The sequence below is a fragment of the Lissotriton helveticus genome, chromosome 1_1 (genome assembly GCF_964261635.1).
Source record: "Lissotriton helveticus chromosome 1_1, aLisHel1.1, whole genome shotgun sequence".
NCBI lineage: Eukaryota > Metazoa > Chordata > Amphibia > Caudata > Salamandridae > Lissotriton > Lissotriton helveticus.
In genome coordinates, this window is record NC_136057.1 from 248,800,581 (window position 1) to 248,827,980 (window position 27,400).

Here is a 27,400-nt window from a genome sequence, read left to right on the forward strand (position 1 = left end):
CTGAGGTACTATAAGTTCATATTCTGGATTGTCTAAACATTGAGAGTTTGTTATATCCAATGTGACACTGTACCTAGCTTGCTAAGGAGTTTTTGATTACTAACGTGAGTTTTGGGACACCCTAATTCGCCGAGGTTCCAATCCTCTGTCCACAGTTCTGTGTGAGAACAGAAACCCTGCGACAGGGGCACCCCCGACCCTTGCTGGAGCTTCATCACACTTGCGATACAACTCCAGCAATGCGCCACCTTTACGGCACAGATACATCACGCATCTGTGCTGTTTTTGCCCCATGATGCGCCGCATTGTAAATGCAGCACACCATAGGTGACGGAACAGCGGCACAGAATGACTAACACATCCCTGGTGATGCGCCAGTCATCATAAATGTATCCCTATGCTTCTTATCTTGTTAGAGATGAACCGCCATATGTATCATCAAAGTTTTTTGCATTTCCTAAATAGCGAACTTTAAGGAATAAATAGCGATTCTTTACCATTCCTAGTTTGCGATTAGCTATTTGCTAATTACAAATTACCCATTCATTTCCTTCATTTCCATAGGGCGGTTGGACTCACTTTTAGCTCGAACGGCTGAATGGATTTCCACGAAACTTTGCAAAATTGTAGGGACTGGTAGCCCGATGTGCCTTTGCTATGTCTCAAGATATATGCTCCAGTGGTTTTTACGAAAATTAACTTTGAAAAATATATATTGGGCTACATTGGCCTATATATATGTTGGAGCCCAAATGTAGCCCAATGTAGCCCAATGAAGCCCAATGTAGCCCAATGTAGCCCAATGTAGCCCAAAGATGGCCGCCAGACACACAAAAAAACAAATGTAGCCCAAATATCAGCCAGATGTAGCCCAACTATAGCCCAGTGACAGAATGACCAATCAGCTTCGCAAACCTCCGTTACGCGAAGCGGAGCGCTGTTACAGATATATATCTTTTTTTGAACGTTAATTTCTCAAAATCCACTGGAGCACATATATTGAGACCTAGCAAAGGCACATCGGGCTACCAGTCCCTAATATTTTGCCAAGTTTCGTGCAAATCCATTCAGCCGTTCGATTATTATTAATATTTTTTTTTTTTGCCCCGCGGGGCCCTTTTAAAACCTCCACATCAAACCTAGGGGGTCAGCGAGGATCTACTATGCCCCCTTATAGTTATTTCCCCCTTTGTTTTGACCTCTTCTTGTCTCTCGATCCTACCGACAGACAAGATGGCGGCCGCTACGGACTTTTTGGAATGTTGACAGACGCCGGAGAACCAATCAGCTTCGCTTCACAAAGCTCCGTTGCGCGTAAAGTACGCGTCCTGGGACGCTGCCAGGTCCGCTGTTACAGATATATATCTTTTTTTAAACGTTAATTTCTCAAAATCCACTGGAGCACATATATTGAGACCTACAAAAGGCACATCGGGCTACCAGTCCCTACAATTTTGCCAAGTTTCGTGCAAATCCATTCAGCCGTTCGGGCTAAAAGTGAGGCCAACCGCCCTATGGAAAACTCAATGTTAAAAACACGTTTTGGGACCCCCCTTTTTTCTCGGCCCCCCCCCAAATTTTCAAGGGCTGCTCAGAAACAAAATGTGCAATTTTCCTGAAAATTTCAGCCAATTCCGTCCACAAACGCCAAAGTTATTAGACATAGAATTTTCAAAAATCCCATAGAGAAAAAATCCTAACTATATATACCTACTGGCGACCGCCAGTAGGAGATATATATATATATATATTCACTGAAAAAACCATAGGTTATACACCATATATAGTTAGGAATTAGCATTTAAAAAACCTTATTTTACTCACACAAAACCAATGAAATTACATATATAGTTAGTTGTACTAACTATATATCGCGCACCCGCAATCCACTGCTGATCATGTCACATATTACATCATTCATGACATGGTCAGTGACATCACTGATGACATCACTGATGACATCTCAAATGACATCACTGATGACATCACTGATGACATCACTGATGACATCACTGATGACATCACTGATGACATCACTGATGACATCTCATTTGACATTACTGATCACATCACTGATGACATCATTCATGTGATAATACGATGAACCTCTTCAGACTCTAATATAACCTTAGATACACTCAGTGTAAACAGACACTCACAGACTGTCACTCATCCATGGAGTTACTTACACACCTAGTCAGTCATGCAAAGAATCAATCACACCTCCATTTTCACAACTATACAGTTATACACACCTTACTTATTCAAACATATACTAAAACATATTTACTCTCTTATACAATCCTGGATACAAGTTCACAATGATCCATACAGCCACTCACACATTCACTGGCTCTTATGCACAGTTATTTATATATGTCAACTCTCACATGTACTGTATTTTACATATGTACTTACTTTGACACGTAGCACTGAGATATCTATTCACTCACCAATACAGTCATGCACACAGTCAACCGCCCATACAGCTGTTTCCACATGCACTTTTGAACCCATACATCTATGCACAGAGTCATACACCTCCCAGCCACCCACATACACACTCAGTCTCCCATACAAATTCTTGGGCAACCAATCAATAACCCATATAGTTACTCATAGCTACTGATCAACACATGCAGCAGTTTACAGAACAACAGACATAATGATGCACAAATTAAGACAGTTTAGTCACTAACCCATGCACTCAGTGAGACACATTTAATCACTCACTCATACAGTCAGTCACGCACCTACTAAATCCTTCATCCAGACACTTCTACATCCACTCATTCTTAAATATGTAAGACATATTTTAACTTTACAGAAAAATACAGTCACTGGATGTTGTCATCAGTGATGTCATCAGTGATGTCATTTGAGATATCAGTGATGTCATCAGTGATGTCATTTGAGATGTCATCAGTGATGTCACTGACCATGTCATGAATGATGTAATATGTGACATGATCAGCAGTGGATTGCGGGTGCGCGATATATAGTTAGTACAACTAACTATATATGGAATTTCATTGGTTTTGTGTGAGTAAAATAAGGTTTTTTAAATGCTAATTCCTAACTATATATGGTGTATAACCTATGGTTTTTTCAGTGAATTTCATTGGTTTTTTAAAAGCTAATATCTATAGCTGTAAAATGTATTCTTCTTTAAATCCAAAAATATATTTTATATGTTTATTAATAATTTTTTTTTAATTTTTTTTGTTTCGCTCCCGGTCCGCGAACCGGGAAGCTTTCCGTTAGCTCAAATTGATGCCGCGACCTGGTCCGCGAACCGGTAAGAAATCAACATAGTGACGGTATCGCGTTGCCGCGTAATGCGTCTTATGACGTACTGCGTTAGCGCACCCGGAAGTGCCCCGGGGCGCGGACCGAGGCGCGAAACGCAGCTCTCCGGAAGCGATCCGCGGCGCGTCGCGAAAGCGCGATGTATCGCGTTGCCGCGTAATGCGTCTTGTGACGTACCGCGTTAGCGCACCCGGAAGTGTCCCGGGGCGCGGACCGAGGCGCGAATCTCAGCGACCCGGAAGCTAACCGGGGCGCGTTCCGCAGCGCGTAACATGAGCGTGAGAGGTCATGTGACTTGTTAATAAAACTTTTCATTGGTTCATTTCACTTTTGGTTTCATAATGATGTAAGGCTAGGTCAGGTGACCTAAAAATAACACTTTTCATTGGTTGAGAAGTATTGTTTTTCCCAAATGATGAAAACCCCTCCTTCTTTCCTCACTCTGACTTTCATCATTGTGAGAGGAAGACCTTTATTACTATATCAGAAATGGCTTCAGTAGTTGCTTCAGCTGGTGGACCCCCACCACCACCTCCACCTCCTCATGGGAGAGAGGACCACCTCCCCAGGTGATGACCAACACTGAGGAGGAAGAGGAAGAAATGGATGAAGAGGAGGGAGAAGAACCACAGTTCTTAGAAGAAGTGCCCCGGGTTTCCCATAAGAAAGCCAGTTTCATCTGGCAGTTTTATTCGATCCCTCGTGGCCAAAAAAAAGTGAATGCGAGGTATGTCACCTGCCTCATCTGTAAAGAAAAATTATCCAGAGGGACGGATAAGAAATATAGTTATGGCAACCATACTATGCACAGGCACATGACAAGGAAGCATCCACTGAATTATAGCCGGGCGGAAATACGGGATTTGCAGGAAAATCCAAGATCAACTCCTGTGGCCAGATCAAGAATATCCATTTCATTGACACCAGCAGAGGCACGGGAAACTGTGCCAAACATACAAGAAAATTTTGGCCACATGATCCACACTTGTATGCACTGTCGTGCGTTGTTAGCATGTGGCAATATGAGCATAAATGCTATCAACCTGGCGTATGAACACCATAATTGCCCTAACCGCCCCCAGTAATTTTTTTTTTGCTGTTGAGCCCTTTTCAATGCCTGTTTTTTTGTTGTTTCCCCCCCCCAAAAAAAACCAAAAAAAATATAAAATCGTTCAAAAAAATACAAAAAAACAAAAAAAGTTCAAAAAAAAAAAAAATATATAAAACAAAAATATTTAAAAAAAAAGTTATTTTCAGAACTACCTTCCCTTTCAAAAAAAATTGCTAGAATGTTTAGCACTCTGGCAAGCTCTATTTCTTTTGGTTCGCTTCCCGGTTAGCTTCCCGGTACGCGGACCGGGAGCTAACCAAAATTTTTTTTTTTTTTTTAAAAAGAGTAAGTATAAGGAAAGTAAACAGAGTGATGTTAAAAGAAAGACAGCTATAGGGAGTAAAGAAGAGATACTGTTTAATAGATCTATTTACCGAAGAAAAGACGGAAGAGGGTATAATTGTGAAAAACAAAATAGATAACGAAGTGAAAGAAAAAAAAAGAGAGTATAACATTAACAAAGAAGAGTTTCTTGGAGAATGTGAGTGAATGTTCAAAATAAGATTAAAAAACATGAGGAATAACAGAGAAAAAATAGAAAACAGAAAACAAAAAATAACAGAAAAAGATTAATTGAAATAGCAAAGAAATGTAAGTAACATAGAGCCATATCATCAACATAGGCAATAAAAGTTTTGCAGCTTTTATTGGCAGAAATGTGTCGCTAAAGCTGCTTTTGCGGCAGAAAACTGCCGCTAAAACCACTTTTGCACCAGTTTTCTGCCAATAAAAAGAGAAATAATTTTATTGGCTGTGTTCATAATATGCCCCTTAGTGTGCTTCAACTACACAGAGAAAGCATTATGAACAAATAGTGATAGAGTGATCAGTCAAAGACACTAAGAGTAATAGAGACGGAGTGAGTGAACAAGAGTGAGGAACTATGAGAAGAGAGGGACTGAGAAAAAGAGTGGAAGGAGTTGAGTAAGTAGGTAATAGAGAAAGGAATGAGGGAAGTAGCAAAGGCAGGAAACTGAGGGTTAAAGAAATGAAGCAGTGGAACTAATAGAAGTTAAATGTGATAGAAATGTAACGAAAAGAGTACAAAACATTTACCTTATAATTGTCGTTAAATTACTCACTTTGTTTTTATACTTTCAATCTGTGAAAGAGAGAACAAACATTTGAAAAATATTAAAACATGTATTTAAAAATTACAAAAGACAAGGGAAAAGATTGAAGGACAAACAGTTTTTCAACAACTTTGACACTTACAGAAGCTTCTGCTTCTCCAGGCCCCCTACACAGTCCTAAAGATATACATTTTAAACTAACAGTATCTTGATGCAGATGAAGTGAGGCCTATCTTAAAATATGGTGCATCTTTTGCATTGCTGTTGTCTCAGAAAAGTGTCGCAAGACACTAAAATTTTAAATAATTGCTTCAGGATGCCAATAAGATGTCTCCTATCCAGAGGTTTGTTTGAGGTGAGGCCTACTCAGGGTTGCAGATGAAATTTCGAGTTGTTGAAGAGAATAGAGGACATAATATATGTGAAGGTCTACCAATGAAGTGAGTCATGTCCACTGCACTCTTGAACAAAGTCCAAACCTCCTATGTTTCCCTGGACAGACCTAAACTTGATCTACACAATGTGCTTCGTAATGATAGGAAACACAGGTGATGTAAATGAAATACGTGCAATTTATTTTGCTCATTTCACAATCACATCACTTGTGTTTCCTTTGCTTAGGTATCTCATTGTGCAGATGTAGTCTAGCATATGAAAGAATATGCAGAAGCGCAGCACTGCATGCAACAACTTTGACACTTACAGAAGCCTCACCTTCTCCATGCCTCCTACACAGTTCTACATATACATCATAAATGCAAACAGTACAGAATTAATTATACATGTTAAATGGTTTATTTTTGCTGTTCTCAGAATGTATCAAAATTCACTAAACTCAGTGACTTGAAGGTATTCATCATATAACAGCGGGGAAAAAAAAACACAATCAAAATGATTGTGTTTAAAAAACCCATACAACATAACAAATCAGAATTCAGAACTCCTTAAAGTTAACTTACTTTCCATGACGTCAAAGGATGTCCTATGAACAGCTTACACTCTGTTGTGCTGTTATTACTTTCAGCCCGCCACTTTCTGAAAGAAAATATCCATCGTTTTTAAAAACATGTTACATGCAATAAATGACTTCTTGCTCTCTACCACAAGTTTCCACAAGGCCAAATCTTGTCAGAGCCATTTATAACTCCTGGATTTCTTGTAAGCCAATCCCGTCATTTGGCATTTCTGCAACTTTCAGAATTAAAATGTTGAAGATCATTTTCACAATCCAGGAATAGTAATATCTTCCTCTTCTTGCTCAGTCATGTTCTACATTTCCTATGACACTGATACTGCTTACTATGAAGCAGACTTACACTAACTCTATGACTAGTACAATTATTTAATTCTCTACATCACTTTCAATCACAAAGCAATGTAAAACAGTAGACAGCATTGCAGACTTACATTCCCTCTACTCTATGTTTTGATTGGCTGCTTCAATTAGCTTATAAAAAGAAATAGTTTTTCTGAACTCATTCAAAGTGCACTTATTTCTCCATGACGTCCAGTCTTATGGTTAGAAGTTATGTCTCTGAACTACACTTATCCTCAAGGCCAAATTGTGTAGGAGCCATTAGAACTTCTTGAAATTCCACAGAGCACATCCCGAGATTATTTCCCTAAAATTTTGGTTTTAAAAACACCAGGTAAGAGTTTTTAAGGTCATACGGCAATTTTTTTTTGAAAATTAAAACAGAATCGTTGCAGAATGACCAGCCATTTCTAGACTTTAAATAAGCTGTGTAATGTCCGGATGTTATTGAAGGGCCGTCATGATATATAATTGCTGCAGTTACATAAGTCCTTCCTGATATTGACAACTGCGAAGCTACAAAATTTTTAATTAAAGTTGTCAATTTTGTTCCATCAGGCCTACATCGTTGGAACATTAAAATGACATACTGGCCATATGTTCGTATAAATAATGTGGACATCATTTCAGATTTACATTGGCTACACTCCATGTTGTGATCAGCTGCTTTTACTAGCTTATTAAAGGAGACTGATTTACTGTCTGGCAAAGTTAAATATATAAATCTTTCTGAGTCTACACTAGTAGTACTTGATACCATACAGTTCTCGCAGTCATGCTGCCATTGATAAGAAAGCCCAAACAGCTAATCTACATCTACACCTTCAGCATGCAATACATCAAGCATATACATTAAAAACTCCTGACAATCTTGCTGAATATTTTGAGAGAATTGTGTTTGGCCTGAACATCTGTCTAACAGATTTCGAATTTCAGACACACTTTCTATGTTTGTTCTATCAGTGCTACATTTCTCTAACACAGAATTTAACAAACTGCAAAATCTTTGATCAGAATTGACCACAATCTCTTCTTTTACATTTTCTAGAGAAAACAAAACATTAACCACTACATTAGCATAGCAGTTGACACCAGAACTGTTTTCAAATTGAAAACCAACAACATCTTCAACAGAATCCTTTGTTTCTGCTTGTAATTTTAGGTTCATCGACTTTTCGTCTTTTTGCTACAACCTCCCCAGTATTGGTCACATTTCTTCGTTTCCGGCCTACCACACGTTTCTCAAACAAAGGATACTGAGGCAAATGTGGCGCATACTCTCTTCTTAACCTATTGTATTCCTTAACACAATCTAGATCCGCACAAATGTTTGTGACATCACACTCAATCAAGTACAATCCCGATAAAGTTCTAACTCGTGACAATGCCACATATGCCATACCCTCCTTGAACACAGAACTGCCAATATTCACCAATGCACAGTCTACACTTAAACCTTGCGATTTATGGATTGTCACCGCATATGCCAAGCAAACAGGAAACTGCTTACGGCGAACATATAAGTCTTTTACAAGCAAAAATCTAGCAGAGCAACGACCAATTAGCTGTACTTCCTCAATGCCATCAAATTTAATTTTTAAAAATTCAATTCCATCTCTATTTCTGTATTTTACAAAATCAACAACATTACCCATTGATCCATTTACCAGACCTCTTTCAACATGTAAATTCCTTCTTAAAATTATACGGCAGTTCAAGCACACATTCAGAGTCTTTTCAAAACCTGCAGTTTTAGATATACTCTTCTCTAATGAATCCAATTTTGTTTTCAGATTCTCAGACAAAATAATTGTTGATCCCATATGCTCTACTCTGTCAATAGCTTCCAGTTTCACAATCTCTTGCTTTTCTAAATGCAACATTTTGTTGTTGAATTTGGCACATTCTGCAAGAGTTGGCATCAAACATATTCCAGATTTCTAATCAGTAATTTTCTGAAAAATATTCTCAGGCACAACATCTTGTTCTGGATATAAATTTGACAGTAATCGTGCATGTAAAGCTTCTTTCCCATGCTCGGTCACTTTTCCAATTCTAACATCTTGTAGAATAGTCTTGTAAACTTCATCCTTCGCCTGACGCATATTTTCATGCAGTTCAGCATAATTGAAGTTTAACCATATATTGACGTTGCCAATGCTGCCTAGGCACTTCCTGGTATCTTCATGCGTGAGCATTTTGAACACAGGTTGCCCTTTCACTGGTGTCAGCTGCAAAAGATCTCCGAAAACAATGATGTGTTTGCCACCAAATAACACATCATACTCTGTTTTGAGAACTTCTTGCATTCTCAAATGCACAAAGGCAAGCATGACATTGGAAACCATGCTTACTTCGTCAATGATAAGAAGTTTCATTTTCCTCAAGATTCTTGAAACTTCAAAACAAGCATCTCCAGATATCTTGTGATATTGTAATTTGTTGTCATGCTCCACTGGCAGCATCAGTAAACGATGTAAAGTAATCCCTTTAATGTTATGTGCTGCCAGTCCAGTTGGAGCGGTGACAACACAAGACAGCGATGACTCTGTCCTTTCCTGCAAATAGCATGAAATTGCTTTAATGAGGAAACTTTTTCCAGTTCCCGCTTCTCCACTCACGTACAGTCGGACAGGCTTCAACGACGTACATGAGCACTCTTTCTTGTCATGACTTAATCCATGATCAATTTGCATGGTAACTTCGTCATATATTTTCCTCTGCTCAACGTTGAGTTGTCTTTCCAACTCTTCTAAGTTAACCGCATCCTCCTGAGCATGTGCCATGGCTCTTTCCACTTCATTCATGGCAGTGGCAGCTTCATTTTCGATAACAGGTCCTCCTAGTGGATCCTGACTCAATGAAGCAGAACTCTGACTGTCCTGAGAACTGTCTCTGGCAATCTCGGCTGCAATCGTTGCTTCCTGCTCAATTTCCGCATTCAACATTTCTACATATTTGGGAAAAGCAGGACATTCTATGGTCTCCTTGGCGGCATTGAAAGAGTCTTCGTAACAGAGGAAATCTCCAAGCAGTTCCTCTTCTGCACGCCAAGGCTTGAAAAGTTGCAAAAGTGCTAAATAGAAAAACTCCTTTTTTTCAGGAGATTCGCCACTCAATTTTCGATGGTTTACCAAGTGGCATTTTCTTTGCTTGACCAGACATCCCTCACTTCCTATTACAGCATACACTCCTTCCTCAGTATCTTCTTTGATGTTCCTCTTGAATATGTAATTTTGAAGAACCTCATACAGACAAACATTCTCAAGGTGACTGCTTCGATTTGGATAATATGTATCCAACATGTTGGTCTTCAAAATGTCGGTACTGTTTGGCTCCTTTTCCGCCAAATACTCAATTTCCCGCACAGGTTTCAGAACTCGATTACGCGTTGCAGCAAGACCAAGACTCGCCCAAATGATACTCCTGGACTTGGCATAGAGACTTGCTGAAGACAACCGGTCAGAGCATTCGTAAGCTCCAATTTCTCGATGCGACAACATCTTCAGACTGAAACTGTACAACTTCTTGCTGAGGCTCTTTTCATGGGAAATGTCCTCCCACATATCCTTCAATTCTGTCTTCTCTTTTTTGGTGATGTAAGACGTCACATACCGAGCCACAGCCATACAGTTATCAGCCACAAACTGTATATCCATGTTAGCATTCCACATGGACAAAATCACCGGGTTGTAGTCGTTGATGTACTTGGACTCTTCGTTCCTCTTCAAATTGTATGTGTTTTTAGGTGATTTCTTCATGACATTATGTCGCAGCGAAGACATCAAACTGTTTACTCTTCCTTTAGAAATCACCGGTCGTGGAAAGCCGAAACGACATTTGGTGTAGAACTTGTCCTTGTTTCGGAATTTACGACGGCAGTACTTTCCACATCGATGGCTTTGGAAACGCAGAACTTTTTCTCTTAGGCTTTTCTTCTCCTTTGCGTTTGGAACAGCACACGTAGAATACTGTTGGATGAAACTCATCACTGAGTCTTCTGGATCCATTCCAAATTTAGGTGCATCCTTGATCCACAGCAACATATGTATATGAGGAGCACCTCTTGCTTGGTACTCCTTTCTCCAGAAGAAATCCAACACCTCTCCAAGAGGTGGATTCTTCTTATTCATGATGAAAGACATCATAGCTTCAAATCTATGATTTAAGTACCTACATACATTGACTGGATCCAAAGAGCACAGTTCTCCGGGTGTCTTGAATTCGATGTTATCTACGTTAGCATTTGCCTCTCGTAGAAATTCAAGTAAGTCTTCCCAGCCATACTCGGCACAGCTCAGAGTGAGGAACCATGTGGGAGTACCTAAGTTCCTCAGCATACATTTTAAATCACCATGACGACGGTACCAGTACTCATTAGTACCACGCTGACACGCCATGAGATTAATCAGGTGAGAATCCAAAATACTGTCTTGGACATTGACTTTATCCATAAAGTCACTTGCCGAGATGTTTTGCATGTGTATACCACTTTTCAAGATGTGGTTCACTGCATATGACAGTCCAGACAGATCGCTTTCAAACAGGAGATGAAACAAATAAGGAATGCATTGTCGAAACCTAGCATCTCCTGCATACAATCGCAAAGTCCGGTATTCAGAAGCAGGAATTTGATGAGGTCGCTCATCATATCTTCCTCCCTGACCTGTTGGAAAAAGCTGTGGGAAACACCGAGCTTCCAAACTTTCCTCCCAAACACTAATGGGACTCCCTTTGGCTTGTTTCATTTGAAACAACTCAATAGCATTCCCCATGACTTCCTTGAAATGCAAAGGATGAACACTATAATGTTCATATATTTCTTCACTAGTAGAGGGTTCTACTTTCTCAATTTGACCAGCACACAAATCGCTATCCTCTTCCTCACTTACTTCCTCTTCTGCAACATATACATTCTTATAGTATTTATTATTTTTTTTCAAATACAATGTTGCCTTTTTAACTTTCCTAACATCTACTAAATCTTGCCATATTTTCTTATTCTTTGTCGGAACCCCATTAACTAAGATAACCAGAGGTTCCTCTTCCACTTTTTCTACTCCAATTGTGTTAATGTTTTTCTTCAAATCTAGAGGCAAATAAACAACTCTTCCCTTTAATCCTCTCTGTAAATCTGATGGAGGCAATTTCCCTGTCTTTGGCTCCATTCTTACAATAGCCTGAAAGGGATGGATACTTTGAATCAAAATAGATTCATAAGTATTTAAATCCTTCAATTCAGAAGGAATCTCAACCAATTCCAGATTATTATCAACTGCTCTAGCAGGCATCTGGTTTTGATTTAATTTGCAACAACAATAAGTACACACACGTTGATCCAATCCCAAATCAAAACAATTTTCTACCATCAAGTATGTTGCAAAATCCTTCCATTCACTATTATTTTCCCTTTCACTTTTTGCATATAAATCCACTAACTTAGTCTGATTCTTATAATAAGTGCGTCGACAACACACACAAGTGAAATTTGGCCTCTCACTTGATTTGACCTGAAATGTGACAATTTCCCTCTGGAAATTATCTGTACTGGAAACCTGTACACTATCTTCCACATTACCCGCTTCTTCTTGGTCAATTTCAACATTCTCCTCTTTACTTCCAAAGTAACAAAACTCAATTTCTTCACATATATTCTTCACATCTATTTCAGAACCATGCAAAAGAGCAGAGCATAATTGTTTAAGCATAATTGCTGGACTCTTAGCATAATACAACATTCTAACTAATTTCCTCACTTTATTATGATGCACTGCTAGCATTCTGAAATGATGAAAAACACTCTGGCATACTCTCCTGGAAAGACAAGCCAGTGAATGACCATGCAAACCTGTCACTTCTCTCACTCTGCAAGGATCTAATTCTTGCAACAACCTTATTTTCTGCTTCAAACTTTTCTTATTAAATGACCGTACAAAATCACAAAGCAAATTGATGGAATCCTGTCGCACACTACAAATACTACTACACTTCCAGGTGTACACAGGACCCTTAGCACGTCTTCCTAAAACCTCATTACCTAACACCTCTTCTGCCTCTGTTGTCACAAGTTTTTCTTTTTCAACTGGACAACCATCTTTCACTTCATAAGCACGACCACTGGTGTCAACTGCATGCACCAAATCATTATCCTGGAAATAACTCTCCTCATTAAAAAATGCCTCACAGCTTGAACTATGAATCCATTCTCCAGAAAAAACTTCACAAAAATTACTACGATTAACTATTCTCTTCCATCTACTATTTCTTTTGAAATCATAAATTGCCTTGTTTAGCTTCCTAATTCTATTGATTATCAAAATAAATAACTTACGTTTAATTTCAAATGCCTGATCAATAACTTTCTCAACTTTTTTTTTTCTCTTATAAAAAACCACTTTCTGTTGACCTTTAATATTTTTTAACAAATTGCCAATTATCCTGTTGCGGAACATTCGTTTACGAATGTCCCTAAACTGTTGTTTCCTTCTACTATCATGCACAGAGTTATCTCTTGCTCTAGCAGTAACATTTTTGATTGGCCTTTCCTTTCCATTTGAATTGGTTCTCTTTTTATGGACTGAAACATTTTCTGTAGTAATATTTTTTTTACTACACATATTTCTTATGAATGTTTTTGTACTCTTACCCGGTGCTTTCTTCGTGACTTGACAAATCTTTTTGTTAGAGGACTGCTGCTTCTTTTGATTCACCTGCTGTCTTTGACGTTTTGCAGCCTTTCTCTCTCTTTCTTTCGTTGGCATGGTGAAATGTTGAAATGATCTGCAGTTGAATCTGTGGTAAAATATATTAAAAAATGTTATTAACCACTATTACCAAACAGTAAATCAATAACAGTGATCAAAAACTTAACACACTACTTGACATTTTAAATAGAAGATTTTTTAGTCCTTGGCAAATTTACAATACAGAAATAGCAGAAAAGAAATGGAATTTATGTTCATGTTACCTGTGCTATTTTATATGTGAATCTGATCTAATTTTATGAGCATATTTTAATATTTTATTGAAGACACTACACATAACCTGTTTTTGAAGGTGTCTTTATTTTTAAATTAAACGGTTTACACTTTTACTTTTTAGTTATTATAATTTTTAAAAATAAATGTTTATAGTTCCATAGGCTCAATCAGGTCAGCTTCCCACCCTATGTCATATAATTCGGACAAATCTGCATCCTCATCACGCTCTTCTTCATCCTCAGGATTTAAATCATCCAAGGGATCAACATCCACTGATGTTTCAATTACAAGTTCAATGATGAGGTCAAAATCAACTGATTGCAGATTGTCGCTCATGTTGATGTTGTCTTTATCTTTAAAGAAAGATAACAACAATGAGATGTTGCAGAGTAAGAGACAAATCTCAGAGATTATAATAGTAAAATTGTTTAACAAGAGTAACATTTTGCAGCTATTATTTAGCCATGTCCAGCGATGCTGAGCAGGTGAAGCCTATGTCTAATTTTTCAGTGAACATGACTCATCTCTTCTTAACCTTGGATAAGCCTCACCAACTCTGTGTCCCCTGCACATACTTAAATGTAAAGGGGCAGATTTATGTTAAATGGCACATCCCCAGGCATGCACCAGTTAACGTGCACCGCTGCTCTGCCACCCATGGTGTGCCGTATTTACAATCAGATAGGAGAAAGCTGCGTCAAAACCCTGCGCCTGCTTTAAGCAGGCATAGGTCTTGACGCAACATTGTGGAGATGGGGCACCCCTGAGCCTTGCTTGAGCTGCATCGCACTTGCGATACAACTCCAGCAATCACTACCTTTACAGCACAGATACGTCACGCATCTGTGCCATTTTTGCCCCATGATGCCCCGCATTGTAAATGCAGCACACCATGGGTGGCGGAACAGCGGCGCAGGATGACTGGCACATCCCTGGTGATGCGCCAGTCATCATAAATCTATCCCTAAGCTTCTTATCTTGTTACAGATGAACCGCCATATGTACCATCAAACTATTTTGCATTTCCTAAATAGCGAATTTTAAGGAATAAATAGCAATTCTTTACCATTCCTAATTTGCAATGAGCAAATTGCTAATTGCAAATTACCCATTCATTTCCATGGGCTAGGAGGCCCATAGGAATGAAGGTACAATTTGCGATTAGCAATTAGCTCATCGCAAATTAGGAATTTTTCCAAGGGTGCAGGGGTGTCTCAAGAACACCCTGCTGCACCCCTGAAAAAGAAATTTGGGGGCATATGGCGCACATACATGCCCTAAGGGCATGTATTGGCGTCATATGGCACCTTTTGTTTTTTGGAAAAAAAGCTTTTTGAAAAGAATTCGCAAATTACCACAAACTAGAAGTTGGTGGTAGTTTCCAAATCCTTAATGTCATTTTTTACATATTTTTTGTTTGATACATTGCATTTAAGTAATCGCAAAATTTGCAAATCCTTCAGTGCAATCGCAAAATAAGGAATAGCAAATTTTGCTATTCCTTATTTTGCATCAAACTTGTTTGATACATACCATTTGTCCAATTAGCATTCGCAAAGGCCGAAATTCGCAGAATTTTGATCTTTGCGAATGCTAATTAGCTTGATACATATGGCCCCAAGTGAGGCCTGTCTTGCAACATGGTGCATCTTTTGCATCACTGCTGCATCGGTTTCATGTGGCACGTTTTTTTTTACACCATGACACATCTGCCTAAATGCATCAATTTGTAATTTTGTCGCCTCATAGCAAATCTTTTGCACCGCCGCTGCATCATAAAAGTGACGCACAGTGGCGCAAAAGAGGCATACACCTATCATAAATCTGTCCCTAGCATTTTAAATGATTAATCCAGGATGACGATAAGGTGTGGCCTATCCAGAGGTTTGTTTAAGGTGAGGCCTACTCAGGATTGCAGATTAAAGTTACGCTTGATGAAGAATACAGAGGAGATAATACATGTAAAGGCCTACCAATGAAGTAAGTAATGTCCACTTTATTGCGCCAGTCATCATAAATGTATCCCTAAGCTTCTTATCTTGTTACAGATGAACCACCATATGTACCATCAAACTATTTTGCATTTCCTAAATAGCGAATTTTAAGGAATAAATAGCAATTCTTTACCATTCCTAATTTGCAATGAGCAAATTGCTAATTGCAAATTACCCATTCATTTCCATGGGCTAGGAGGGTATACAACCTTTACAACGCAACTTTTACCACGACCTACCATTACCACGCATTTTTTACAACGCAGGATCCATGACAACGCATACCATTACCACGCATGTATTTACAACGCAGGTACTTTTACAACGCATACCATTACAACGTAAGTATATTATTTTATTAAAATTATTATTTGGTTTTTTTTGTAAAGGGGTATTTTTTGGGTTCAGGGTCAGTTTTGGGTTTTTGGGTAAAGGGGTATTTTTAGGGTTTAGGGTCAGTTTTCAGTTTTTGGGTAAAGGCGTATTTTTAGGGTTTAGGGTCAGTTTTCAGTTTTTGGGTAAAGGGGTATTTTTAGGGTTTAGGGTCAGTTTTCGGGTAAAGGGGTATTTTTAGGGTTCAGGGTCAGTTTTCAGTTTTTGGGTAAAGGGGTATTTTTAGGGTTCAGGGTCAGTTTTTAGTTTTTGGGTAAAGGGGTATTTTTAGGGTTCAGGGTCAGTTTTTAGTTTTTGGGTAAAGGGGTATTTTTAGGGTTCAGGGTCAGTTTTGGGTTTTTGGGTAAATGGGTATTTTTAGGGTTCAGGGTCAGTTTTGGGTTTTTGGGTAAAGGGGTATTTTTAGGGTTCAGGGACAGTTTTGGGTTTTTGGGTAAAAGGGTATTTTTAGGGTTCAGGGTCAGTTTTGGGTTTTTGGGTAAAGGGGTATTTTTAGGGTTCAGGGTCAGTTTTGGGTTTAAATTTAAATTACATTAAATTAAATTGATTAAATTAATTAAATTACATTAAATTAAATAACATTAAATTAAATTAAATTACATTATATTAATTTTAATTAAATTAAATATTAAAAAATATTATATACTTACCAATACTTATGTTGTAATTGTATGCGTTGTAAAGGTATATGCGTTGTAAATACATGCGTGGTAATGGTATGCGTTGTCATGGATCCTGCGTTGTAAAAAATGCGTGGTAATGGTAGGCGTGGTAAAAGTATGCGTTGTAACGTCATACATCCGGCTAGGAGGCTCATAGGAATGAAGGTGCAATTTGCGATTAGCAATTAGCTCATCGCAAATTAGGAATTTTTTCAAGGGTGCAGGGGTATCTCAAGAACACCCTGCTGCACCCCTGAAAAAGAAATTTGGGGGCATATGGCGCACATACATGCCCTAAGGACATGTATTGGCGTCATATGGCACCTTTTGTTTTTTGGAAAAAAATGCTTTTTGAAAAGAATTCGCAAATTACCACAAACTAGAAGTTGGTGGTAGTTTCCAAATCCTTAATGTTATTTTTTACATATTTTTTGTTTGATACATTGCATTTAAGGAATCGCAAAATTTGCAAATCCTTCAGTGCAATCGCAAAATAAAGAATAGCAAATTTTGAATTAAGGACATTTTAAGTCATTTCCACATGTGCAGTATTTTCAAATTATGATTTGAAAATCGTTTTTGGGGAAAAGGAATGGTTTGCAAATTTATGACAAGGACATAATGGTGTATGCTTCTCTATAAGGCATTTCACTGTCTCGGATGTCATTTTTCCCATATTACATTATAAGACCTTTCCCCATGGAGCACATTCCTTGTAAATATGCTCCCACCTGTGCATGGTGAATTTAGATTTTGACTGTTTGAGTCACATAGCCATGTTAAAAGTGACCCAAAAAAATTGCCAACGCTTTAAAAAAACACATTCATGTGTCTTAAGGACATTTTAAGTCATTTCCCCGTGGACAGTGTTTTGTAAGTGGCGCAAAAGAGGCATACACCTATCATAAATCTGTCCCTAGCATTTTAAATGATTAATTCATGATGACGATAAGGTGTGGCCTATCCAGAGGTTTGTTTAAGGTGAGGCCTACTCAGGATTGCAGATTAAAGTTACGCTTGATGAAGAATACAGAGGAGATAATACATGTAAAGGCCTACCAATGAAGTAAGTGATGTGCACTTTATTGCGCCAGTCATCATAAATGTATCCCTAAGCTTCTTATCTTGTTACAGATGAACCACCATATGTACCATCAAACTATTTTACATTTCCTAAATAGCGAATTTTAAGGAATAAATAGCAATTCTTTACCATTCCTAATTTGCAATGAGCAAATTGCTAATTGCAAATTACCCATTCATTTCCATGGGCTAGGAGGCTCATAGGAATGAAGGTGCAATTTGCGATTAGCAATTAGCTCACCGCAAATTAGGAATTTTTTCAAGGGTGCAGGGGTATCTCAAGAACACCCTGCTGCACCCCTGAAAAAGAAATTTGGGGGCATATGGCGCACATAAATTTTAACAACATTCCTTTACCTCAAAAACGATTTTCAATTCATAATTTGAAAACACTGCCCACAGGGAAATTACTTAAAATGTCCTTAAGACACATGAAAGTGTTTTTTGATTGCCTTTCCAGCATGGTTGGGTCACTTTTAACATGGCTATGTAACACAAACATTTAAAATCTAAATTTGCCATGCACAGGTGGGAGCATATTTACAAGCAATTTGCGCCACAGAGAAAGGTCTTACATTAAAATGGGAAAAATAACATCAGGGACAGTCAATTGCCTTATAAAGAAGCATACACCATTATGTCCTTGTCATAAATTTAAAAACAATTCCTTTTCCCCAAAAACGATTTTCAAATCATAATTTCAAAACACTGCACATGGGAAAATTACTTAAAATGTCCTTAAGACACATAAAAGCGTTTTTTGATTGCCTTTGCAGCATGTTTGTATCACTTTTAACATGGCTATGTAACACAAACATTCAAAATCTAAATTTTCCATGCACAGGTGGGAGCATATTTACAAGCAATTTGCGCCACATAATTCATAATTTTCTCCTTAAAGCACACTATTCTCTATCTAAATTAAAGAAATATTTTCTCACCTTAGCAAATACTTTGAGTTTGAAAACAGTCTCAGAAACACACCAATTTGTCTTCAGCAGAGCAAAAGGTATGCACTCCAGAGTCTGCAGCTATCAAAAGCACAGAAATGCTGTAATTCTTCACACATATCTCTCATGTCACCCAATCAAAACTCTTCCCTCACTTTTTTTCAAATGAAAACCCTTCCCCCCTCTGCCATTTCATGCCTTTTCTGCATGGCAACCACCTATTGGAAGACTTCTGGTGTTTGCAAGTTCACACAACAATGTTGCAATTGAACTCTGAACTCTCAGTGCACCTGCATATCCAGTGCATTCTTTCATTTAATGATTTTTTATTGACCATTCAAAATACATCTTTCAAATAACTCATCCATGCACCCTAACTTTCTGTTTTCAGCAATCAAAATCCACCAATCACTGTTACTGCTTCATGAACACAGAAACTCCACAGTTTTTTTCATTTTAAACTCATTTTTTCAACTGCCATTTCATTGCCACACTTCATCTGACTGCAGGAGAACCTTCTCTCACCATGTTTTCTGTCTGGATTGTTGGACATAGTTATATCCACTGGGCTCACAGGTATGCTGAGAACAGAAAATTACCTAACCTCAATTTACAAGATGTGGAAATTAAGTGGTTTGGCCACAAAGGATTAAAATGTCACCAATTGATACCATTGGTGAAAACCTTTATGCATTTGCCCAAACCTGACCTGTTAATTGTGCACTGTGGAGGTAATGATTTGGGCACTTTGACTGGGGTAGGTCTGGAAATGCTTTTAAAGGACACCTTTGAGCAATTAATGGCACTTTTTCCTCAGACTGCCTTGGTATATTCAAATATATGCCAAAGACAGAAATGGAGGTGGTCAAACCAATTTTGTCCACAAATTGAGAAGTCGAGGAAGCATGTAAACAAATCTGTTTCAGCTTACATGAGAGACCATGGAATGGGCTCCCTGTACAACAATAACTTGCGTTACTACATGCAAGATATCTACAGAGGAGATGGAGTTCACTTCTCAGATGAGGGCAACAGAATTTTCACTCTGAATTTAAGACTGTGCATTGGTACCTACTTATAAGTACCTAAATGTACCATAAACCCAAAAGCTCTTCTCAGAGCTACCCTACATCTGATCACTCACAATTATTATTTTACTGTAACATTTTTCACTAATTTTCAACAAAGTACGCTCCCTGGGGCGCTACCCGGTACGCGAACCGGGAGCTAACCTCGCGAAATTTTTTTTAAAATTTTTTTTTTTTCGCACATATAAGCCTCCTCAGCCACCCTCACAAAACCTAGGGGGTCAAGATAAGTCTACCGTGCCCCCTTCTACCCATTCTGAACATTATTTGCCCTCCATTTTATATCTTAATTCGACCGAAACACAAAATGGTGGACTCCCGTAACGCTTAAGGTACGCGAACCGGGGCGCTCAACGGTTCGCGTACCGGGTCGCTCCCTGGGAAGCGCACCATCAAAAAAGGTGGGAAAGTAGTTTACAGAAAAGCCACTGGAGACAATTTCACCAAATATAGATTAGCTCATACTACATACCAATCCCTACCATTTTCACAAATTTGATTGGAATTCCATTTAGCCATTTAGCCTGTAGACCTCTCTAAATACCCTGAGGTAAATTACTTCTCAAAACACATCTGAAGTGTTGGAATTGACAACCAATTAAAATGTTACTTTCATTTTCTACTTTTTTTACCTGACATTTGATTGGTTATGTACCTGAATATATATAAAAGAAGAGAATGAAACACAGCCATTTTGACTACTACTTCCTGGTGTACATTTCAATTGGATTTTCACTAATCACTTCAACTTCTTTCTAAAGGTAAGTTGTTATTTTAAAAACTGAACTATATTGTGCACTATAAGTTAATATGGTAAACTTTTTCTGATAGTTATATACTATCCCTCTGTAGTAGTTATAGATTTAGATAGACTTCTCTGTTATAGTTATGGATGGAGTTAGGCTTCTCTTTTATAATTATGAATTTACTTACGTTAAATCACATACACTTTTTTATATTCCTACTTCCACTCTGATACTATACACTGCCCAAAGATAAATTCTCTGTTAAAAAATGCCTATCTAAAATTAATCCCAACAGTGCCCTATCTCTACTAATATATATTTTTTTTATCCAAATTTCAGGCAACATGGAAGGCGAACAGAAAGTTTCATTTCAAATTGTCCTGCAAGAGAGCAGCCAAGAATTAATTGATCCAAATTATATAGAATTTATGGATGAAACTTGGGACCAAGAACTACTGCAATGTGTGCAAGTAGTGGATGACCTCCTTCAAAATGAGGACATTTTACACCCTCATAGATTACAAGCTATGTTCAATGAAAATGACGACATTTCAGACAGTGAAATGTTAGAAATGTTATTAAATTTTGAAACACAATCACAATAATAAATAATTGCTTAAAAAATAAAAAAAAATAAAAAATAATCAACAAAACCAACAATCAATTAACATACAGTATTTGAAAAGTCTATCATTCATTTTTCATTACAGTACGCTGCCCAGAACGCTTCCCGGTTCGCGGACCGGGCGCTACCCACGCAAAAAAAAAACAACATTTTTTTTGTTTTTTTTGCCCCACGGGGCCCTTTTAAAACCTCCACATTAAACCTAGGGGGTCAGGGAGGATCTAGTATGCCCCCTTATGGTTATTTCCCCCTTTGTTTTGGCCTCCTCTTGTCTCTCAATCCTACCGAGAGACAAGATGGCAGCCGCTCCGGACTGTTTAGAATGTTGACAGACACCGGAGAGCCAATCAGCTTCGCTACGCGAAGTTCCGGTACGCTTAAGGTCCGCGGACCGGAGCGCTGCCCAGAGCGCGCTTACAGATATATATCTTTTTTTAAACGTTAATTTCTCAAAATCCACTGGAGCACATATATTGAGACCTACAAAAGGCACATCGGGCTACCAGTCACTACAATTTTGCCAAGTTTCATGCAAATCCATTCAGCCGTTCGGGCTAAAAGTGAGGCCAACCGCCCTATGGAAAACTCAATGTTAAAAACACGTTTTGGGACCCCCCTTTTTTCTCGACCCCCCCTGGACGAACCCCCCCCCAAATTTCCAGGGGCTGCTCAGAAACAAAATGTTCCATTTTCCAGAAAATTTCAGCCAATTCCGTCCACAAACGCCAAAGTTATTAGACATAGGATTTTTTCTCTATGGGATTTTTGAAAATTCTAACTATATATACCTACTGGCGACCGCCAGTAGGATATATATATATATATATATATATATATATATATATATATATATATATATATATATATATATATATATACACACACACACAAATCATTGGTTCTGGCCTTTCGGGCCTTGCATCACCAAGGCCCACAATATCTGCACAAGAGGTTTACCTTTTACACGCCTCACCGTGCTCTTCGATCGGCCAATCTCCGTCTGATGTCTATGCCCAAGGTCAGTTATGCAAGACTGGGTGGTCAGTCAATTTCTGTCCAAACAGCACGGTCCTGGAATGCCTTGCCACTTTCTCTGAGAGATTCAAGAAAGGGTTAAAAACCCATCTTTTTAATCTTAGTATGTAGTTCTCTGCTTCTTTCTTTCTGGATTTGGTCTGTTTAGTGCTTACATATCGCGCCAGGATACTCTGTAGTAGCAGAGCGCGTAATAAAATATTTTATAACATAACATAACAGAGTTTTGGGGAATGAATGACAACTGAGGCAGAAGCAGTGTTGAGATGAGGAGTAGTGGAGGCATGAAATTTGAGGGTACCAGCGGCAGGTTTCAAAATTACACAATAATATTTTCAGGCCCAGTCAGATTAAGTGACTTGCCTACAATCACTGGATTGTTGGTCAAGTGCTGAAGCCGCTCTCCGGGTCCAACATTAGTAATTTAACCACAAAATGAATGAGCTCCTTTAATTGATAAAAGAACTCTTCAGGTAAGGAACTCCTGGGTCACTGGTTCAGGTACTGAATTTCACCCTTTAGACGCCTGTGAAGGACCATCAGAGACTGATTGTGCACACCCTTATTATGCAGTGAAAATGTCCTGTTTTTTGGGGTACTTTTTTCTAGAACTCTACTGGATTGAAAGGATGCCACTATATTTCAATTATATTATTTCTTCCGGCGGTGATGATTTAAAAAAAGAAAAGAAAGTTGGCCAGTGGTTCCTAAACTTTTTAGAACCACAACCCACTTTTTAAACGACAATCATTCGTGACGCACCTAGCTTTAATGGACATGAGGCTGGCGATTTTTTTTATGCAAGTAAAGCATTGTATGCCCTCTCAGTCATTCACAGACAGCCCATTTTCCATTGAAATGGTAACTAAAATTTCACCGACATCCAATTTTACTGATAAAACTATACTGCAAACAAATGATAATGTGTGGAAATTGGCTTTTAGTGATTATTTATAATTTCTGCATCACCAAGTGTTTTAAATTGTTTTGATCTTATTAAAATCTATGCTTCCATCACACTTTATAATTTAAAAAAATGTGCTTCGTTTTTGCTTTACTAACTGTTTATTGTGTATAGTTAGTTTACGGATATTTACATTTTTTTTTGTGTCACACTCTATACCCTAACAATATTTGAAATTCCCTTTATTTTTTTTCTCTGGCTGCAAAGTGAGGAATTTGTAAACCGTGTTAAAAAAAAACATCAGCAGCGATTTGGGGAAAGACAAATCCTGATTTTTGACCTCTGCTCTTTGAAGGACAGCAAATGTGATAAGTTAAATACTTAAATACATAAGTTTAAAGGAATCTTCATTTGTTGGACTTTCATGACCCACTAAAAATTGGCTCCCAACCGATGTGAAACACTGAACTATACTATAATCTGGGATGCCTAGCATAGGAACAGGAGACAAGAATCCATGATCTTTTGTAAAGGTGTCCTATTCAGAGTAGTTAACTGCAAATGTATCATGTGTGGATATCATAAAACCATAGTATAAATACAGCCCTGAAGGATATTTCAGGGGTTCATAACTCAAAACAGTAATAAGACATGATCAGCAGTGAACCATGGTGGAAGGTACACTCTTTGAAATCAACCATACAAATACATTGCTCCCATTTTTATAAAACTAGGGTCTTATTACTACTAAAACAAATGAAACTGAATATTTTTAAAAACAAGATTTCCAGACACTGAAAGCACAGACTTGCCACGATTTATCAGTGAAATGTGGTTCCTGACCAGGATCCATCAACGATTACTCAACATGCATGAGTTGTTGCGGGTTAACAAGCCCATCTTTCCAAAACGGCTTTGGTGAAACTTTACTACATTCTAAAATGGAATCCGCATTCAGAGCAAAACTTAGTCCATGCCCTAGCATGGGATGATTTTCATAATCTGCATATGGAGTATAAAGTCAAGTGCATTAAACCTACTGTCACTGACCTATTAAATCAGCTCAAAGTCTAATTAACCAAATTTTAGGTGCAAGTTAAGGTTCAACAAACAATTTATAGACTGCCAAAATCCTGACCCCACAAATATCTTGCTTCAAAAATTAAGACCTGGATTTAATTCTCAATTCCAGTCAACCTTTTATCTCTCGCAGATAAATTAGGAAATTAGAAAATTTGCTATTCTAAGTCCAATATTTAGGAGAAAGTTTTCGATAGTGGAATACCGTTGAACTTTGTGCAAGGCAAAACTGTTGTAGGAAGGTCTTGGAATAAGGTCGAGATTTGGTAGTATGAGTTTTGGATTCTGGTTTTGTAAAATGTTTTTGCAGTTTTTCACCTGCTGCAAGAAAACATAGGTGGTGCAACCCTTAGGTTTGTCTTCTCATCTAAACATTCATCAAAAAATAAACTGGTTACTTGCACTTGTTAGATTTAGGAGTCAAATTGTATAGCAATACTATATGCTAACGTAATCTGATATGTATGCACCACCTGTGAAATCCAAATTGTTACCCTAACTCCAACCTCTTTCCCCTCCCCCCAAAAAAGTAATTAAGGCAAAGATTACTCACTGGTCCCCGGAGTCAGTGTCGACACTTCCTGTTGTGGTGGAGTGTTTAACGAAACATTCCAGGGCGGTGGAAGTAGCCTTACCCAAGTGCCCGGGAGCGGCTTCTTGCAGGTGATCTCAATATCTTGTAAAAGAACGGGTTCCTGAGACGCTGACCGCTGCAAGACTCTCACTTTGAGGTAAAACCTGTTCTCCTGTAAGAAGCAAAAGTATTAGAAAGCAGTCAATGATAACTGCCTACCCAAAGTTGAAAGATAATGATGAAAGATCTGTGGCAATGAAGTAATTTCGTCACAATTGAGCATCTGTCTTGTGACAGAGGCAAGTCGACAGATCCCAAGAGCTAGATTTAGTACAGAAGACAGAGGATAGTAACTAGGTGTCACTGTGATAAAGGCACTCCGTTCTAGTCATGGCCAACGGAATTGTGATATTCTATGGCTGCGCCATTTCCGTTTATGTATGGACTTACCACCCTTGCCATAATACATCACCTGCTGCAAACTTTGTATTTTATCATAGCATTTTGTAAATAACTTGTTGCAAAATGTGGACCATACTGCCACATGATTCTAGTGGCCCTGGTTATAGTCCAGGGAGTCACAGTTGTAAAGGCCCCCGCGTGAAAAGGCAGGGGTAGGAATTGGCTAATATTTGCAGTATTACGGAAATAGAGCCCGACACACGTTGTGTGTAGGTTATGTGGCTAGAGGAACAAACTACCCAGTTTCATGTAAATCAATGAGCAAAAGGAGATTACAGACTTTTTACAACCAGGAAAGTGTTTTATTTAAGCCATAAGCATTTTAGCAATTGTAAGTGATCTGGAAATGTATGCTCATAGGGAATACCATCAATTAATGAGTGGGGAAATAAAGCTTACAGGAAACTTCATGCTTCCTTCAAGAGCACAGAGAGTACTAAAATAGGGAAAACTACCCAGGAGGGAACCAACTGGACTTTCAACCAAATACACAGACGTTATCAAATACCGCCACAGAGACATAGCAGCCAGTGTATTTCACCGCCAGCACGGCTTCACCCTGGGGTCCTGTGGTGACCCAGTGCTGGCAGGCCCAGCAATCCTCCACATCCTTCGCATTCCCAAACTCATCTGTAAGACACAAAAAACACACCAGTAAGGGACAAAACCAAAGGCACTAAGGAGACAAAAATCAGAGCAGTAAGACAAAACCACATCAATAAGAAAGCCATGGCAGTGGGACACAAAACCAAGCCAGTAAGGAGACAAAATCAGGAGTAAATGAACGAAAACAGCAGTAAAACACAGAAGTGATAAACCCTCCACTGTATTGAGACAAATCATAGCAGTAAACGATAAACCCACAGCAGAAAAGGCAACAAAACCATAGTAAGAAGACAGTCATAGCAGTAGTAAGCACAAAGGGATGATGGCCGGAGCTCTGAAACTTTTCAGACACTCACCCCCAGTCACAGATCTGGGTTGAATCCATCACCGTTCTTTAGCTCACTTCACCCCCCCCCAGTTCAGACTCCGCAATATGCAAATCAGTCTTGACCATGTGCCTCATGGGAACAGTCCAGCCTGGACTTCCAAGCCAAGTCTTCTCAGGAGCAGAAACAAGCATCCTGGGACTGGTTTCGGGCTAACATCCCTCATCAGCCAGGCTAGCTTGAATCTAGTGGCAAAGTGAGCAAGGGACCCGTGTCTCAGCATACCCTGCCAACTAAGGGCGAACAAAGCAAACACAAAGATGATGGAGGAATGTAGTAGACAGCAAACAGCGGTAAGGCAAAACCACAGCAGTAGGTGATATAACCTTTGTAGTGTGGAGGAAAAATACATAGCAGGTATACCAGAGTCCATTCTCCGAGTAACTTAAGTATTATACGAAAGGAAGCATTTCTTAATCACAAGAGGTTTTGATATAATCAAAGTCAGACACCGGTTACAGTTGAAGTTTCATTGCTATCTGACAAGTCATTTCACAACAATGTCAGTGTTCTGTTCTCAACATTCTAGGGAAGACGCTTGAGTATTCCATCATGGATACAACACAAGGGTGAACTGGGAAAGGAGAGGATAGAGAGACCAAATTGGTTGAAACTAAGAATAAGCCCATTGGCAAGTAGGTGTTAACAAAAAGATGTATTTATGTAGGATACATTACATAACTGGATAAATACAAGACATGGTGCTCTTTACTAAAAGGAAGCAAAATGAAACCGCTTATTAGGTAGAAATAAATCTTATAACAGCTATAAACGAGATATTAAATTCAATTGTGCTCTTGTTGTCCCTATTGAGGTGGTAGATAACCCTACAGATAACGTAAAGCACTGCTTGGTCATATCACATGACAATCATTGAACCAGGTTGATTTCCTGCTGTTCCTATTTGGTTTAGTGTTACCATTATCTTTACGCTTGTCGCTTCTCCGAGCCAATACACCAGGCAAATTAACTGAAGTGGCAGGGCACCCGGATATCCTATCCATGCTCCATGTATTTCCATGGT

At 38.6% G+C, this 27,400-nt stretch overlaps 1 protein-coding gene across 1 annotated transcript in view; it reads right to left on the minus strand.

Annotated features, from left to right (window-relative positions):
* Window positions 1–27,400, minus strand: part of LOC144768987 (zona pellucida sperm-binding protein 1-like) — a 159,561-nt gene that overhangs the window by 115,719 nt on the left and 16,442 nt on the right. Inside the window, exons 2-3 of the mRNA XM_078652976.1 lie at window positions 25,893–26,014; window positions 24,902–25,094 (exon numbers count right to left, since the gene is read on the minus strand). Of these exons, the coding sequence (XP_078509102.1) occupies window positions 24,902–25,094; window positions 25,893–26,014 (315 nt within the window). The remainder of the gene's footprint in view (window positions 1–24,901; window positions 25,095–25,892; window positions 26,015–27,400) is intronic.